The following is a 16,892-nucleotide window of genomic DNA, read 5'->3' as shown; positions in this document are numbered from 1 at the left end:
AAAACACAAAGGGGAAGAGGGAGTGTGGATGGTACTGCAATTTTAAAATGGGATGGTGGGGAAGACCTTACCGGGATGGTAGAGATGAGGGCACAAACCATGGAGACATCTGGGGAAGAACTTCTCAGGCAGAGCTCAGAGGCCCTGGAACGAGGGTGCTTGGCACTGTCAGGAAAGAAGGGGCCAGGGTCCTGGAATGGACTGAGCCTGGGGCAGGAAGGGGAGGTGAGGACCGAGTCACAGAGCACTAGAAGGGCTTTGGCTTTGGGGAAGCCAGTAGAAAGTTTTGAGGAGAGGATTTCCACGATCAGATTTACCTGCTCCTTCTGGCTGCTGCGTGAAGAGCAGTGTATCAAAGGGCAAGAGTGGACATGGGGAAATGATTTTGAAGCAGAGACAGCCATCCAGGCAAGAGATGAAGGCAGCATGGTGGCTACAGAGATGATGCGCGGTCAGATTCTGAACGCATGGGAATGACAGCTAGAACCATCACGATTTCCTGACAGATTGGGTGTGGGATGTGAGAGGAAGAGTCAAGGATGATTGCAAGCTCTTGGGTCTAAGAAAGTGGAAAGATAGAGATGCCATTTACTGCTATGGGGGAGGCTACAGGAGAATATGCTGGGTTTGACCTTGGACATGGTTTGCTTGGGGGAGGGTGTCCGTGAGACAGCCAGTAGAGATGCTGAAAAGCCCATAAATATACCGGCTTGAGGTTCAATGAAAACAGATACAATTTGGGGAGCGTGTGGACCTTAAAACCACGAGATGGGCTCGAATGGAGCTGGAGAAGAACCTGGGGTGAAAGCCAGAGTCACTCCAATATCCCAAGGCTGAGCAGGGGTGGAGGCACCAGCCAGAGAGACTGAGAAGCGCAGCCAGACTCAGGAGGACCGCTGTCCAGTCTTTAAACACAACGTTTTCAATAAATATTTAATGCTGGGAAGAAATGCTCTCCGTAGGTTATGTGGGGCAGAGTGGAGGAAGGCAGCATGTGAAACACAATTGTTAACAGTTCTTTTCTGAACATGGTGATGGTTGAGAATTATTCTTATTTTCTTCTTTACAATTTTGTGTGTTTTCTTAATTTTCAACACTTCATGAATACGTATTACTTTTATAAAAATTCTTAGACAAGGGTATTTGAATATAAACATTAGAAAATGGCTTTTGCTGCTCAGAGAGTCCTTCAGCCTATTTTCACCCCAAACATGTGCCTACAAAAGGGAATTTGGGTCCTTCTCTCCCACAATGGGTGCCATGGAAGGGGGACATTCCCACCCCAACCCAGGGGGCTTCAAAAGGGCTTTGGTCAGTAGAAGCAGCGTGAGGTGGGATGAGACTGGAGGCTGCCCAGACAGTAAGCAGGTCTGATCTCAAGAGTTACTGAGCTGCTATCATCTGACTTGTCAGCCATGCTTCTCAGAACCAGAAATGCCACGTACATCCCTGTGGGTTGTACAGACTGTGGGTTCATACTGCTGGGCCCAGCATAGACTGACAGACAGACAGAACAGCAGCTTCTTTACAAAACAGTTTATTACCCTCCGTGCCGCCCAGGGCAAGTGAAGATGGGCTCCCTCCCCAGGTGTTGCAGCTTCTCCACCTGAGCCCCTGGAGTGCTGCTCTGTGGCGGAGCCTTGTCTTGTGGCAGTGTCCTTCTTCATCTGACTCCAGTCTCATTGCTCCTGGCCCAGGGCTAAGCGCCCCCTCGAGAAGCCATAGGGATGGTCTCTCCTGAGGGACCGTTAGCTCCAGCATCTGAGAAGACGCCCCTGCCCCCAGAGGCTGGGGCCACGTCCACCTGGATGACACCATGCACCTGGGAGAGCTGTGGGCTGTCCAAGCTGGCGATGAGCTGGCGGGGGCCTGGTCGCACAGGCACGAATGTCTGGCGCAGTGTCACTGTCTCGTTGCCCCCAATGTCCCTGTGAACAGAGACAGGTCATGAGCCTGGGGTGACTGGGGTGGAGTGGGGAGTAAGGACGGATGGGGCATCCAGGAAGGAGGGAAGGAGCAGAAGGTGGAGCCCTTTAGGCATCTCTGGGCTCAGCTGGAGTCCCCATACCCAGGACCAGGACAAAGTCTGAGTCCCACGGCTGGCCGCCTCCACACGGCCAGATCAGCAGCAACCCACACAGCTGCCTGAGCTAGAAATCTCCCCGTCATCTGGGACTCCTCCCTCCCCCTCCCACAGGCATGTGGACAAAACTGCCTCCCTGCCTCGGCCTCTCCTTCATCAGCTCCTCCCTAATCAGACCATCCCCACCCCACCTGGGGTTTCCAAAACCAAGGAAATGTCAAATGTAAACTTTGGGGTGGGACTCAACACAGTATTGCCAAATACTTTCAGTTTTGCCAAGAAAGAAAGTGGAAGAAAATTATCCTCTGTCACAATCATCTTTCCAAAGAAGGAGCATTTTAATACCCCAAAACAGTGGAACGGTGTTATCTCAGAAAAAAGGAGAGTCCTTCCGAAGAACAGACAATTGGCACCTTTAAATTGACACACACACACACACACACACACACACACACACACACACACACAGTACAGTGCCTTTCTTTTCTCCCTTCCTCATGGATCTCTGAAAATCTACTCCCAAACTATCCCTCTGGGAATCACATTTTCACAGCCTTCTAACTGGCTTCCTTACCTCCTGTGTCATTTTTCCATTCTAGTCTCTAACCACTCGAACTTGAACTGAACCCTTCAAGGGCTTGGCTTCCTTGGTGCTTATGGGATGAGAATGCAGTTCCCTAACCTGACCCACAGGCTCCTGTGACTCAGCCTGCCTGCCTGCACGGCCACCGCCTCGTCACCCCCCACCACTCCTGCCCACCAGCCCCGCTGGGCTCCTTCCCTTCCCTGAACCCGCCTCCGTTTTCCTGCTTTGCCCTGACTGCTGCTCCAGGTTCACATCACCTCCTCAGTGAGGGCTCCCTTGAGCACCTCCTGCCCTCAGGAAAATGAATCTCACCCTTCTCTGAACGCCTCCAGCGAGCTGCACCTGTGCTTTAGATACTGACCGTGATTGCATTTATATTGCATCCGCTCCTGCCTGTTAGCATCTGTCCTTTCCTGCCTCTGCCTCAACCCTTACCTCTGGCCCCCTACTCAACCCAAACTTGCCTTAGAGACCCTCTCTGGAGCTACACCCTGTGCAGATACCCCAGTCCTCCAAGGGAATGAACCAACACCCCAACTTCAAGGACAAGTTCTCTTGGGACAAAAGATGTAGCTTGGAACCTGCTTGCAAAGATAGGGGGTCCCTGGACCACTCTATTCCTTCTTCTACCACTGTTAGCTGTGTCGTTTAGGACAAGTTATTCAACTTCTCTGATCCTCACTTTCTGGTCTATAAAATGGAAGCGAATGTAAAATGAGGAGGTGGGATCAGATCTTGAAGGTGCCTCCAAGCTCCATGAAGGAGGGCAGCAGGGGGAGGCAGGGAGATATATACGGGGGGTGCCCAAAAAATGTATACAAGTGGACACCTTGGTCAATGCTGCTCGAGCAGTAGTTCACTGTAATCAGAAGTGTCTGGATGCTGATGGTAAACCACTTTGAGCACCTATTGTCATTGCAGGAGTCAAGCATGACTTGTGTTCATCTTTTGTTATCGGTATGTATTGAGCATTACAATTTTACTAGTTTTCCTTTCTTAAAATGTGTATACATTTTTTTGGCACCCTCTGTATATAGCCTACTATAAGTTATAGACTTAATTGCTAGACTTCCTTTCATAACAAATAACTAGAAATTAAGTCAGGTAGGCTATACTCTGGCTAGTTACAAATTTGTGTTTTTAATTTGTGCCCACTTTTCCAGATACAAAGTTAAAGTTGTTTAGGCTCAGACCACCCTTCAAACGTCTATTTGACCAATACTATAATTGAATTGCACTATTTCAGAACCTAGCCTTTATTTATAACATTGTTTTCTAGATAAATTGCTTCCCAGGTTCCAGCGAAGGATGTCAAGAGCTGTCCCTGCTCTGTTCTTAATGTCAGGTGAGACCTTTGCCACACTCCTGTTTGCGAGTTTAAGCTGAACACATCAGCTGCTAAAGCTGGAATGTGTCTGTAGCAATGAGCACAGGCCATGAAACCAACTCCCTGACAAGGATACTAGAATTTAAACATCCCAATTAGCATTGTCCTTCAATTCTGTAATTGTTCAGCCATGTGGCCAGTGCCTGAAACATTTTTAAAAACTCCTCTGGGATTTTTTCTTCAGAGTCATTGAAAACTATCCTATATACATAATGTTATGAGTATCCAGTCTCTCACACACATACCCTGTCCCTCCTTTACAGACAAGTTTCATTTCTGATTGAAAAAGTCATCATTACCCACCTCATTCATTAGTCTTCGCTCTAGATGACTTCAGACTGTTTCCATAAAGTCGAACCCCTGTCTCCTCTCCACCCCCCACATATACAGGAAGGCCACCCTAGGGACATTTCTGGAGAATATGATTCAGGCTCTGGGGAAAATTCCCGAGAAGGGTTTGGAACAGACTTCCAGCCTCTCCAGGTGACTGTTTTGGTGGTGACAACAGCCACCTGGAGGAGTCAGTTCTGGAATGTTTATTAAATAGTGGCTCGTCACCATGCAGTGTGGCACACCTTATACTATAATGGGGTTCCATACCACAGCCTTTGATGTGTAAATGAGAGCAAAGTAACACCTATCTTGGAATCCAATATATCCGAACCAACAACCCAGGGACTTCCCCTTCCAGGCTCTCAATTGTCCTGGTGGCCCTGGCCTGGGCTCACAGCAGCTGAGGAGCCACACGATGTCCAAGGAGGAACTACCCTGAGAAACCATCGTCCAACCCTCTCATTTACTAGTGGGGAGACTGGAGTCTTTAAGTGGGGGAAGGAGGGTTCATACAAGCCCTACAACTATAGAGAGGGGCCAGGTCTCCACGCTTATCTCCGTTGTCCTCTCCTTATACCCAGGCGGGGGCAAGACTCAAAGGTCTGGTGGGGCTGCTGAGGGGAGTCCAGCTCTTGGGACCCCTCAGAACAGGGAAACCTCTGTCTATCATTTGCAGGTGAGAGATGGCTGCGGGGTAAGCTATCTGAGCGTCCTAGCTGCACTCTCTGAGCTGCCAGAGACCCTTGTAGGGCAACATGGGGAAAGCACTCCTTTGTGATGTATGACATCATCCAGGGTCCAGGCTGGTGCAAAGATCAGGAAAACAACCTTTTCAACTTTGGCCTGTTAGCAAAAGTGGAGGCTACCATCGGGCAAAACCTGTTGTCTGTATGTATGTGTGTGTGTGTGTGTGTGTGTGTGTATGTGTGTGTGTGTAGAGGGTGGGTAGGCAGGGCGGGCAAGGACCCTCTGCTTCCCCCCACTCAGCCCCTTCACAGGGCCATGGCCTTCCCTCAGGCACTCTTTGTCTAAAAAGGAAAAAGCATGCCCCTGTCCCCAGAAAGCTGATCTTAAAGGTCAGCTTCTGGCCTTGTCTGCTTTCCCTCTGTGCTGTTCCTGGGGAGGGACAGGGCAGCTTCTGTGGGTCTGTGTCAGAGTTGATGGAACAGGCCCAAGAACACAAGCACTGTGTGTGCCTTCACGGGCCCAGAGCCTCGCCTGGCCCAGGACCAGGCCCAGGCGGCCTACTAAGGACCTGGGGTGTGGGACGCTCTTCTCTGGAACCGCTGCTCAGCCCTGGTGGCACAAACCAAGCAACAGGCTTGAGAGTGTGCGCATGGTAAGCACCATGCGGGAAGAGCAGGGTCTGGTCCTTATGAGTTGTGAGACCTTGTTACGTAAGGTTCCCCATCTGTAAAGTGGGGTTCCCCCTCTGTAAAGTGGGGGTGATGGTGGCAATAATCAAAGTAACAACTCCCACAGAGCACTAACTTTGTGCCAAGCACTATGCTAAACACTTTATGTGCATCATCTCATCTAATTCTCACGACGACCCTCAGAGCCAGGTACTACTGTTATCCCCACTTTACAGGTGAGAAAAGTGAGGATTAGAGGATATAAGTCACTTGCCCAAGGCACATAGCTAGTGAGTGATGGAGCCGAAACTTGAACCCAAGTCTTTAGGATCTCAAAGCTTTGCTTTTAATTATATGATGGTCTCTAACATACTTTAAAGGGCTTTTGTGGTCTCCCAATGAGAAAATATTCCTGGAAGTACCCGGTCAACTCCTGAGCAATGGGCAATGTTAGTGATGAGCTGCTAATGATTCCTATGTAAAGTTTTTGCCCCCTAATGAGGTGGCGAGGCAAGGCGGGGACACCGAGCACAGCAGTACGGGCACAGCAAGTCTCCTTAAACTCTGCTTGGACTGAACTAAGTCAGGAGGTATTTCTGGCTGGCCCCGAGCTGCTTTGTTGGGCCCTGACAGATGGTACCATCCTGACTGAAAGAGGAGACAAAGCTGGGACCTACGGCAGCCCAGGAGGCAGGCAAGGGTGGTGGCAGGGGCAGGAGGAGATGCCAGACTCACCCAACGTTGAGGATCTTGGGTCTCTGTAACCCGGAGCCCTCGAGCCGGAAGACGACATTGGTGAGGGTGACAGGCAGGGGGTTCTTGAAGACAATCTGTACTTCGCACTCTTGGCCAACCATGGCTGCTCCCAACAGCTGAGAGAAAGAGGCCCACCCCCATGTCAGAGACCTTGGCCAAATACATGGAGTCTGTACGGTCCACCAGAGAGGGATCATACCTCCCTGAGTCCCACATTTCTGCCCCTGAGAGAAGGTTCTGCATAAGCCAGAGAGAAAACTCCAAGTCACTTCCCACCTGAAGCCACCATAGAATCGGGGAGGAAACTTTTATAGGTGAGGAAACTGAGGTCCTGGAGTCCAAAGCCAATCCCCAGACTTCTCCACCTAGGACTACTCATCAGACCAGCCCGTTCTTGACTTAGTGCCCTGTCCCCTTCCGCTTCAATTTCCCTCAGCCCCTGGCTGTCCCTCATGCCCCAGCCAGCTGCCCTCACCGTGAGGGAGAGGTCCGGGGTGCGCAGACGGAAGGTGTGCTGCTTGGCCAGCACCTGCCCATTCTCCTTGACGTGGCCCGAGACGTTGAGCAGCATGGCCCCCTGGTCCACGAGATGGGGCTGGTATTCCTTGTAGGCCACAGGCATGGTCACGCGGTCCGCTGGGGAGAAGAGGCATGGTGTCACTGAGGCCTGCTTCCCCAGACATGGCCGCCTGGAGTCTCCATGTGCACAGCCCTGGGGGCCTGGCCATCTAGGGGGCAGGGCTGAGGAAGGAGCACTTACAGGCCCCTGGCGCCAGCACCACTTCCTTCTTGTTCTCCTTGAAGACGGGCCCTGTGACGCCCGTGTAGAAGGTGACTGAGAGGTAGAGGTGCAGCTTCACAGTGCGGCGGCTGCTGCCGCGATTGGTTAGCACCACGCAGACCGTCAGGTCCTGCCCCATCACTGCATCCTGGGTCTCCACCTGTACTGCCACGTCCTCCGTGGAGTCCCGGGTGGCATACACATTGGGTTTGCTGCCATGGGCGGTTGCTGTCTCCACTGCCTTGCGTTCTGCTTCTGAGCCTGGGGATTGAGGGTCGAGGGTGAGGTTACCACTACTGTTGAGGTGGGTGAGTGCTCAGCGGGAACGCTTGGTGTGGGCCCGAACTGGCTGGGTTTGGGGACGGTACCTTCTGGGTGCTTATAGATGTGGGTGACCTCCTCCCGCATGTTGGAGCCAATGGCCTTTGTGATGATGAGTGTGCCAATGGCTTTCTCCTCCACATACACAATCTTGAAGCTGCCATCGTCCTGCCGCTGCCAGTAAACCTTGTCACTGTTCACCTGTTGGGAGTGGGGATGGGGGTGAGCAGGAGTGAGCAAGTTAGAGGATCTGAGGTTGGACCTAACCCCAGCTACCTTCCCTTGACCCTTGGAACTGCAGGGAGGGCTAGGTCCAAAGGCTGGGAGCTTCCTGGCAGAGCCAAACTGGGAGACTTTCTAAGCTGAGCCAGGCGAGGCCGGTGAGCCGGGAAAAAGCTGGTCTGGGAGGCTCCTCGCAAAGCACTTTGGCATTAATAACAGTAATTCCTTACGCTCGTTCGCTGACTTTATGACTTGTAAAGCAGTTTCATACCCATTATTTCTTTTGATCCTGAGTACAGGAAGCATGGCAGCCATTACTATTCTCTTTTACAGCTGAGGAAACTAAGACTCTTAGAATGAGTGACTTGCCCAAGGTAACACAGCTGATCAGTCAGCGGTGAAATCAGAACCAAAGAACCCAGGACCAATGCCAGTGCTCTGGTCCTCCAGACTGCCCAAGAAGGCACGTGGACCATAGCCCTCACCTCAGCAAAAATGAAGGGTGTATCATACTTCATGTAGACCAGGCCATTCTTGATGGACTCCACGGAGCACGGGCCACAGCAGAAGATGCCTAGGGGAGCCAGCGCAGGATAGAAGTGAGAGATCCAAGCAGGCTGAGGGGCACCCTCAGATCCCGGGGAGAGGCCCACCCATCCAAGTCCAGTGCCCAGTGCCTTGGGGTCAGCTGCCACCCAGTCTAACCCACGGAGGGCTAACAGAAGAGCTTGATTCCATTTGGCTTCAGGCAGTGGGGGGCAGGAGTGGGGTGGGGCCAACAATTGGGACAATCCTGCCTTGTTAACCAAATCGTTGATACATTTTTTTCTCCATTGGCTGAAGCTGGATGTTGGCTGTCTGTGATCCCCAGAGGTCAGGACCCCCTACATCAAGACAAATCCAGAGCCCGATGGAGCTCTGCTTGCTGGCTGGGAGATCAATGACACCGCAGCCACTATTCCAGAAAGATCCAGAACAACCTCTCAGCACTGTGTGGTCTCTGTGAGGAGGTGGGAGGGGGAGCTGGTGGGAAACAGAGTCTGATCTCATTGTGCTCAGGAGGGTTTTTTGGAGAAGATGGGCTGACAGGGAGGAGGCTTGGCAGGAGAGGATATGGAACAGTAAGTGAGGGCCACCCAACAGGAAAGAATCTTAGAAAACACTTGACACTCACTATGGTCTCCTTTTACAGATGGGGAAACTGAGGCTCAGTGAGGCAAAGTAGATGCCAAGATCTCACAAGACAGCTGGACACAAGAGAATGGACGGAGCTACTATTTACTAAGTAGCTACTACAGGCCAGGCATGCTGCTAGTCTCTCTAATATATAATTTCTCATTTGATCTTCCCAACCACCCTATATGGTACATGTTATCCCCATATTACAAACAAGAACACCAAACCCCAAGAGATGTAAGGAACTTGCCCAAGATGACATATCTAAGATAGGATCAAGCTGGAATCAGGTCTGGGTTTGGCTGGCCCCAGAGCCCCTGCCTGCCACCCACCCTACCACTTCCTAGAGTGGGAACCAGAACTCAGTTCTTTCTCCCAGTGTCCTGGGATAGGTTGTTCTAGCATCGCAGGCATTGCTAGGCTGCTCAACTCAGAGGGCACTGTTCATAGAGGTGATTGAGAGGATGCGGTCTGGCCAGAGACCAGAGGAGGAACATAGGCTAGGTGAGGGCAACTTGACCCAGGGTGAAGATGGGAGAGGCAGAAGGAAGGCAGCATGAGGGGCTGGCTGGCTGCCTGGGGCTGGAGTGTTAAAGTGGGAAGGGGAGGGACCTGTTTGAGAACAGAGTGTACAGCAGGTTTAATTTTTGCAGAAACGTGTTTTCTGGGAAAGAGACTAGGAGGTTATGTCATCCGTGGTTATCTCTTAGGGATGGGTATAGGGGCTGCTTTCTTCTTTGAACCTATCTGAACCCTGATTTTTTCTATACTGGACCTATTACTCATAGTTTGCAATGGAATAGACGAGAGGAATTTGGTGAAAGTGAGAATACGTGTCAAGAAAGGAGGAAGTCATGGACAGAATTTGCTCTGCTGCTGATCTAATGCTCCATGTCCTAGAGAAAGTCACTCCACCTCTCTGGGCCACCATTTCCCATGTGTCCGTTCCACAAGGGTGTGGGGTGGGTCTTAAACCAGCTTGGGCATTACCAGGGGACTTTCCAAATATATAGATTCCTAGACTCTCTCCCTGGAATGTCTGATGTATCAGGTCTGTGGTGGGACCTAGACACTGAAAACAAAATTCCACCCTCCTGAGAGAGAATAGGAAACATTTACATTTTGTGTTATTCAATCTATACTTTTTCTTCCTTTCAAGCATGTATTACTTATGACAATCACCTTTTTTTAACTTTAAAAATAAATGAAAAGGGTCCTTCAATTAATCATCTCCAGGATATGTAAGTGAAAAAGCAAAAGAGAATAGTGGATTTGTTGGGATAGGAACACCTGCCACTGAAATCTCTTGAATCTTTTGACTTTTGAACCACCTGAGTATATTAACCATTATAAACAAATCAATAAAACTTAGGCATATAGTTATGCAGAAAGGTGAAAATAAACTAAAGGCCACATGATGGATAAACCCATTTAAAGAACTATGGGGGTTAAAGAACCTGGGTCTAAGGCCAAGTCCCATGCTGACGCCCGAGTTTGTTACCCCGTTTGGGGAGATGGGGAGGGGCCAAAGTGGGGAACAGGAGCCGGGCGGGGCCCCGCCTCACCACTGCTGGTCTCCTGCGGCGTGGCGTCCACAACCTGCCATCCATCAAAGCCAGAGGGCAGATCCGGCCTCTTCATCCAACAGTCGTTCCACACGTGGAAGTTCCTGGATGGGCATGGAGGGGGTGCTGGGTCTGAGCAGCCCATCAGGGCCCCTTCAGTGCCCCCTCAGTATCCAGGTCTCGGGTCAGTGCCTTGGCAGGATGGGCAGTCCAGCCCCAGCCCCAGACTCACCAAACAGAATCGTGGTTCAGGTGCTCCAGAGGCTTCATGTTCTCGTCAAAGTAGATGTCCATGGTGAGGGACGTGTCTGTGTCATGTGCTGAATTGAAGTTGGTGATGGTACGGGTAGCCAGGCCCAGGCAGCGCAGCACTAGGGAAGAGCCAGGGTTGAGGTTCAGGGCCCAGGGCCAGGGCAGCGGTGGGGGGCAGGCGAGGCACCAGGGGGAGAAGAGCAACTAGGGTCAGGGGCCTTTGGGCCAGGGTGTGTTAGGGATAGAGGAAGCCAGGCCACCTGCTGGGCCTTGTCCCTGCCTATCCCTTCTCCCTCCCCTCCCCTAGGCCTCTCGCTGGTTACTAACATTAATTAATGATAATTAAGGCCAGCCTACCATCCACCCCCACCTGCCTGGCACTGTAGCCACAGCTGAGCCAGGCTCATGAAGGTGGAGCCTGGCTTCCCTCCCTCCCCCTTATAGGGCTCAAGCCACTCCTGTCCCAGTCCTTCCACTACCTGTGGTGGTCACACCGGCGAAGACCCAGCACTGGCCATAGGGGACAGAATAGCCAGTGCGTAGGTAGCTGAGTAGGATCTCCACGCTGCCCACCCACGCTGACGGGTTGGTGCCTCGCGAGTAATCGCCAGACCAGTTTCCAATGAGGACCCCATTGTCATCCAGGGAGTTCACCTGTCCAGGACAGGGTGGGGTTGGGGGAGTGGAGGAGAGGCTCAGGACCTGCCATGTGGTCTCCAGCCCAGCCCCTGACCCTGCAACCACTCCTCACCCCTAAATGCCTCCGGATCTAGCCAGTAGCCTCAGCCCCACCCATTCCTCCTAGAGCCATCTGACCCCCCCAGCCCTTGTCTGAAACAGGAATGTGAATCCTAGGTGTGCCAAGTATTGGGTTTGGCCCCACATTCCACAAGAGCTGGGACAGGAGCCAGGAAGGGTGGGGTGGGGGGCAGGCAAGTGAGGGGAGAGGAGTGAGACCCACAGTACCCTTTGTAAGGGCAAGGTCAGGGCTGGGGTCCTGGAGGAATCAGAAAGGGCAGGAGTGGGGTGTCGGGCGGGCAGCAGGTAGACACACAGTAGGGCTCAGAGTCACAAGGGTGCTCACCATGGCAGAGACGACCCGGGAGACACTGACTGGGTCCCCACGGCCGCCGTACGGCATGCCCCGCCGGTCCAGGATGTACAGGCAAGCGTCCAGCACCCCGTGGTCAAACTGGAAGGACGGAAGGCGGAGATGACCACAGCCCCCTGCAGCCAAGCTCCATCCCTAGGCCAGAACCTCTCTCCCCCAAGTGCATGGGGCCCTGGCCGGCCGTACGTACCTGGCCGTAGTTCCAGGTTCGCTCGCCAATCTGCGCTTCAGTCCCGTAGTAAATTCTCCCAGACTCATTGAGCACGTACTCCTGCCGCCAATCCTCACGGTGCACGTACACGATGTCCTCTGTGTCCCCAAAATACACATGCCTGGTTCCCTCCAGCCCTCTCCCTGGGCCCCACCTGCCCCTGGGCCAATTCTGCAGGACTCATGTCCACAGAGGAAAAACAGGGATGCCTCTAGCCTGAAAGCACTAGGACAGAGATGGCGACAGGAGGGTGGCTGTAACCAGGGCCCTTCACCAAGAAGGGTGAGGCTGTGTGACCTTGAGCCGGTCGCCTTTCTACATTGGACCTAGGTCCCCTCACCTGGACAATGGGAGGCTAGCTTCTCCTAGGGCCATGCATCCAGGCACCAAGCCATATCCTAGGAAAGGAAGCCTCGTCTGTGTATCGCCTGCTCCTGACTCCAGCAGACTCACCTGAGCACCAGGGATTGAAGAGGATGTAGATCTCATTGTGGGGGTCGAAGGGCAACAGGAACTCGCCAGCCTCTGAGTGTGTGCGGACCGTGAACTGAAACTTGCCAATGATGGCATTGGGGGAGGTGTGGACCCGTAGGTTCAGATTCTGTCCACTGGACTTGGTCACCTGGGCCCTCCAGCCTCCACTGCCCCCCTTGCCCACTGGGATGATCACGTGGGTGCCCTTGCCCACCTCAGGGTTGTTTCCTGGAATGGAGGAAGCAGAAATTAGGTGGTGAGGCCTCCCCCAAGTGGGGGGGTTGGAGCCTTGGACTTCTCCCAGCCCCACCCAGAATGTGTATGAGCCAATGTGTGCATGTCCCTGAGATGGGCCATCGCCTTAGTCTGACAGTCTGAGAGCAGCTCTGTCCCCACCCGATGCTTGCCCACATGCCAAGGCAGAAACCCAGTCCAACATCCCAAACCTGTTCCCTTGACACTGAACTCAGAGGTGGGCAGGAAAGATCAGGCCACCGTCACCCTCGTCCTGCCTGACTGTCCCAGATCCTGGGCTGGAAAAGCAGAGCTGCCCTGTCTGGGTCCAGATGCCCCCACCTCATGGGAAAGGGCAGTCCAGATCCTGAAGGCCAGCCCTGCCTGCTCCCTGAGTCTGCCACTTCCAGAGCCCAGGGCATCCCTGGTGGAGGTGGTGGGGTACCTGGGAAATTAGAGGCTGGGGTGGGCAAGGCCAGGCCCTAATCAAAGGGTATGAGGAGTCGCCCGCCTCCGGCAGCAGCGTAATCACCAGCCTGGACAGTCAATGGCCACCGAGCAACGCGGTGAGGAAGGTACCTTCCCTGGGCCATGGGGACAGAGGAAAGAGAGAGACAGAGTTGGACAGAGAGAGTAGAGAGAACCAGCCACATCCTGGGGAAGGAGAGCAGCCCCAGAAAGAAAGACACACAGAGGCAGCAATGCTGAAGCAAGCACCTGCGAAAGAATATTGAGACAGATGTCCCTGGGCCTTGAAGAAGATGGGCTTAGGAGAATGAGGATACCAAGACCCTCCCTGAGACATACCCCTAAAGACACATACTTTTGCACCTGCCTTGTCAGGCAGAGGCCAGGGAGGAGTCCAAAGACATCCCTCTGACCCCAATACCAGGGCTGGGAGGCCCTGCTAGCCAGCCCCACAACCCAGTTTCACCTTTCCCACTACAGGCCCTACTTACCAATGTGCAGTTCCAGGGTCACACGATCGGAGGACTCATAGGGCCGAGACAGGTAGAGGACCATGTGGAAAGGCTGCCCACGGCGCAGGATCAGTTCGTCATACTCGAACTCATCTGTGTGGTGCTCTCGGCGGTTCTGATCTGAGCGCAAACTCAGCAGATCCACACCGGTCACCACCAGCATGCCCTCTGCAAAGCCACAGCTCCGGATCAGTGAGGCCCCATGGGAAGCCCAGGGGCTTCCATCATAAGCTTCCCAGGCCCCCAGAGATGCCAGGATGAGTCTCAGTGCCCATTAAGGCCTTCCAACTCTCAGCTAAGGTGGACAGGCCAGCCTCACCTCGGATGGTGCCATCTCCAGCTGCATTCACACCACTGCCCCGGGAAATAGGCCGGCGGGGGTCTGAGCCACGGTGGTCAGGTCTTCGGCCCCCAGAGCTGGACCCTCGACCCCTGGAGCCAGACTCAGCCCCCCAGTCATCATCTGCCCCACTCCGGCAGGAGCAGCAGGCACAGCAGCGAGCCCAGAAAGAACGTCCCCCACGACGAGACCGCCTGTCTGGCTCTGGCTCTGGCTCTGGGGAAGGTGTGGCAGAGGGCTGCCAGGGGCTCCCACTCCAGCGGCCCATGTCTGAACGAGGGCCATCCATCATGTCTGTGTGGAAGAGGCAGGAGGCTCTGGTCACCCTCTCAGATCTCCTTTGCCACCCAGCCAGCCCAGCCAGAAACCCACCATCCAGAGAGCTTATCTGGTCCCAGCCAGATGACCGAGATGACCTGATCTTGACCAGAGATTCCCCCAGACCCATTCAGAGACCCTCCCGAAAGACTCATCTAGAGAAACTTCCCACACCGCAGACGAGTTTTCCCTTCTAACCCCCACACAGACATCCACCAAACCAGATGCCCAACAGAGAAACCTCCTGAAGAATCCATCCCAGGAAATGTGTGGACACTTGTCACAGCCTCAAGCCCCAGCTGCTCAGACCAACCCCTGGCCTGCTCCCTCCACCTGCCAGCTCCTCAGTCTGGAGGTCTGATCGCCTCCCAATATCTTAGCAGAGCTTCCCCACCCAAGGCTCCTTGCAAAAGACAGGCGCGGTACTTGGGGTCCAAGTCGGGTCAAACTCGGTGCAGAGCATTGAGGAGGAGGGGGCGCCGCAGTTGCCAAGCCCGCGCTCCCCGGGGCGCGGGAACCCAGCGTCGGGGCAGCATCGCGGGGCCCGCCAGCTCCGACGAGCCCGAACCCCGCCCTGCTGGGGCTGATCTGAGCGCGCCGACCCCCAGACGGCATCGTGGGGCTCAGCACCTCACAACCCGTCGGTGCCTCTCACCTGGAGGCGGTGCTGGCGAGGACAGCGCTGAGTCCCGCGGCCCGGGTGGAACAGGTCGGGACTGATGGGACCGGACAGACGCGCTGGACGCCGCCGCACAAGTGGAAGGTGTGGGGCGGGACAGTATATGGTTTAATAGGGGGGAGGGGCGGGGCCGGCGGCTGGGAAGAAGGGAAGCGAGGTTGCTCCATCTCCCTGCGGGGAAGAGGCCCGGCCCCTGGGGGCTGTCTCTGAAGGTAGGGGCGGGAAATGAGCCGGCCTGAAACCTCTTTTCCCTTTCGAGGAACTGAGGAATGGTGGAAACGAGACGGTGCAGGCGGGGCTAGGGAGGGGGTGGGGTCTGTCAGGGCTGAGGCTGGGGTGAAAGAGGCAGGCTTTGGTGGGACACCACACCAGGCTGATTACTGCTAGACTGGGTGTTGAAGGAGCCCCTTCTCCGGGGGACAACGGGGCAGAGAGCCCCTTTCACCCACACCCCTATCCAGCAGACCCTTTCTTCCCAAGATGGGGCTGCCTGCCTGTGCTCTCATAGGCCCCTGATGCCAGGCTCTCATACCGCCCAGGTCAGGCTCAGCCCCGTGAAACTGGCCCATGGTCCTGGCCCTGGGACTCCTCTTGCCCAAGGAGGTCCCTGGATCCTCAGCTGCAGACTGGTGACATCAGCAGCCTGGCCCTCAGACTGGCTCCACCAGCCAGCCCATGACCTGCCAGCTCTACTAGATCCTCTGACCCCCACCCCCACCCCACCCATCTGTCCCTCCTCTTCCTCCAGCTGCTCCACAGCCCCTGGCATGAGTGAGCTGCCCCTAGCCTCCTGTGTCCCTCCAAGTTTGGGATTAGAAGCAATCCCTTGCTTTCTCCCCCCAGCCTCGGGGCTTTGGGGGAGGCTGAGACCTTACTCTGAGGCTTGGGTGGGACCTGAGGCCCCCGCCCCCGGCTGCAGAGTACCCTCTTCTCTCACTGAGAGGAGTGTCTGGTCAGCTGGAGTCCCGGGTTCTCTCACTCAGAATTCTTCCTGGGAATCCTGACCAACCGGCTCCAGGCACCAGCCCCGTGTGCATTACCACTCCACCCTGGCCAGAGGAAACACCAGGATGCCACCAGAGCCCCAAGGCGAAGGGGAGGCCAGGCGCCGTCAGCTAGGCTCTCCTGGGAGTTCTGAAGAAAGGCTGGGGCCCTCTTCTTGGGGCTCCTTCCCTCCATCCCACTGGGGTTCCAGCTCTGCCCACTGGCCACTAAACAGAGGACAGTGGAAACAGGGTTGGCAAAAAGACACAAAGAAGCTGAGTAAGGAGTTTGGTGATACATCAGGCAGGGAGGTGCCTCAGGGAGTGGGGACAGAGGATCCAGGACCTGGCAGGGAGCCCTCCACCTACGCTGACCTTTTCCTGTCCAGCTCCAAGCCCCAGTCCTGGCAGGGGGTCTACTCCCACCTCCAACCCTTTCAGACAGCACACCAGTGGAAATCAAAACCCCAGATAGATGGGAGGCAGGTCAGCCAAAGGACTTTGTTGAGGGGCTGTTTGTGCATTACTTAGGGATACAGGAAGGGGCAGGACCCTGAGGATCTGATGTGTGTGTGTACCGGGGGTCCAGGTCGATTCCCAGTGAACCAGGAAATGCCTTGTCACACTCTCTCTCATTTCAATTAATTTTTCTCTTTCCCCACCCAGCCAGGTGTGACTCCGTGCCCTAACCCTTGAGCCACTCCCGTTTCCTTCCTCCAGGAGGTTTGAGTGCCTCAGGACTTTC

The 16,892-nt window shown here is 54.4% G+C and overlaps 1 protein-coding gene across 1 annotated transcript; it reads right to left on the bottom strand.

The window, feature by feature from the left end:
• Nucleotides 1–1,103: 1,103 nt before the first annotated feature.
• Nucleotides 1,104–15,240, bottom strand: TGM1 (transglutaminase 1). Its single transcript, XM_081049011.1, has 15 exons — nucleotides 15,141–15,240; nucleotides 14,147–14,461; nucleotides 13,807–13,995; nucleotides 12,593–12,841; nucleotides 12,119–12,237; nucleotides 11,902–12,009; nucleotides 11,297–11,471; nucleotides 10,798–10,936; nucleotides 10,566–10,669; nucleotides 8,310–8,398; nucleotides 7,650–7,803; nucleotides 7,261–7,542; nucleotides 6,976–7,136; nucleotides 6,480–6,616; nucleotides 1,104–1,928 (listed from the first exon to the last, which is right to left on the bottom strand). Exons 2-15 carry the CDS (start codon nucleotides 14,457–14,459, stop codon nucleotides 1,700–1,702), a joined length of 2,448 nt encoding a protein of 815 aa, XP_080905137.1. The 5' UTR covers nucleotides 14,460–14,461; nucleotides 15,141–15,240; the 3' UTR covers nucleotides 1,104–1,699.
• Nucleotides 15,241–16,892: the final 1,652 nt, after the last annotated feature.

The sequence above is a fragment of the Rhinolophus hipposideros genome (assembly GCF_964194185.1).
Source record: "Rhinolophus hipposideros genome assembly, chromosome: 5".
In the NCBI taxonomy this organism is placed as follows: Eukaryota; Metazoa; Chordata; class Mammalia; order Chiroptera; family Rhinolophidae; genus Rhinolophus; species Rhinolophus hipposideros.
This window is presented reverse-complemented; position numbering and strand designations above follow the sequence as displayed.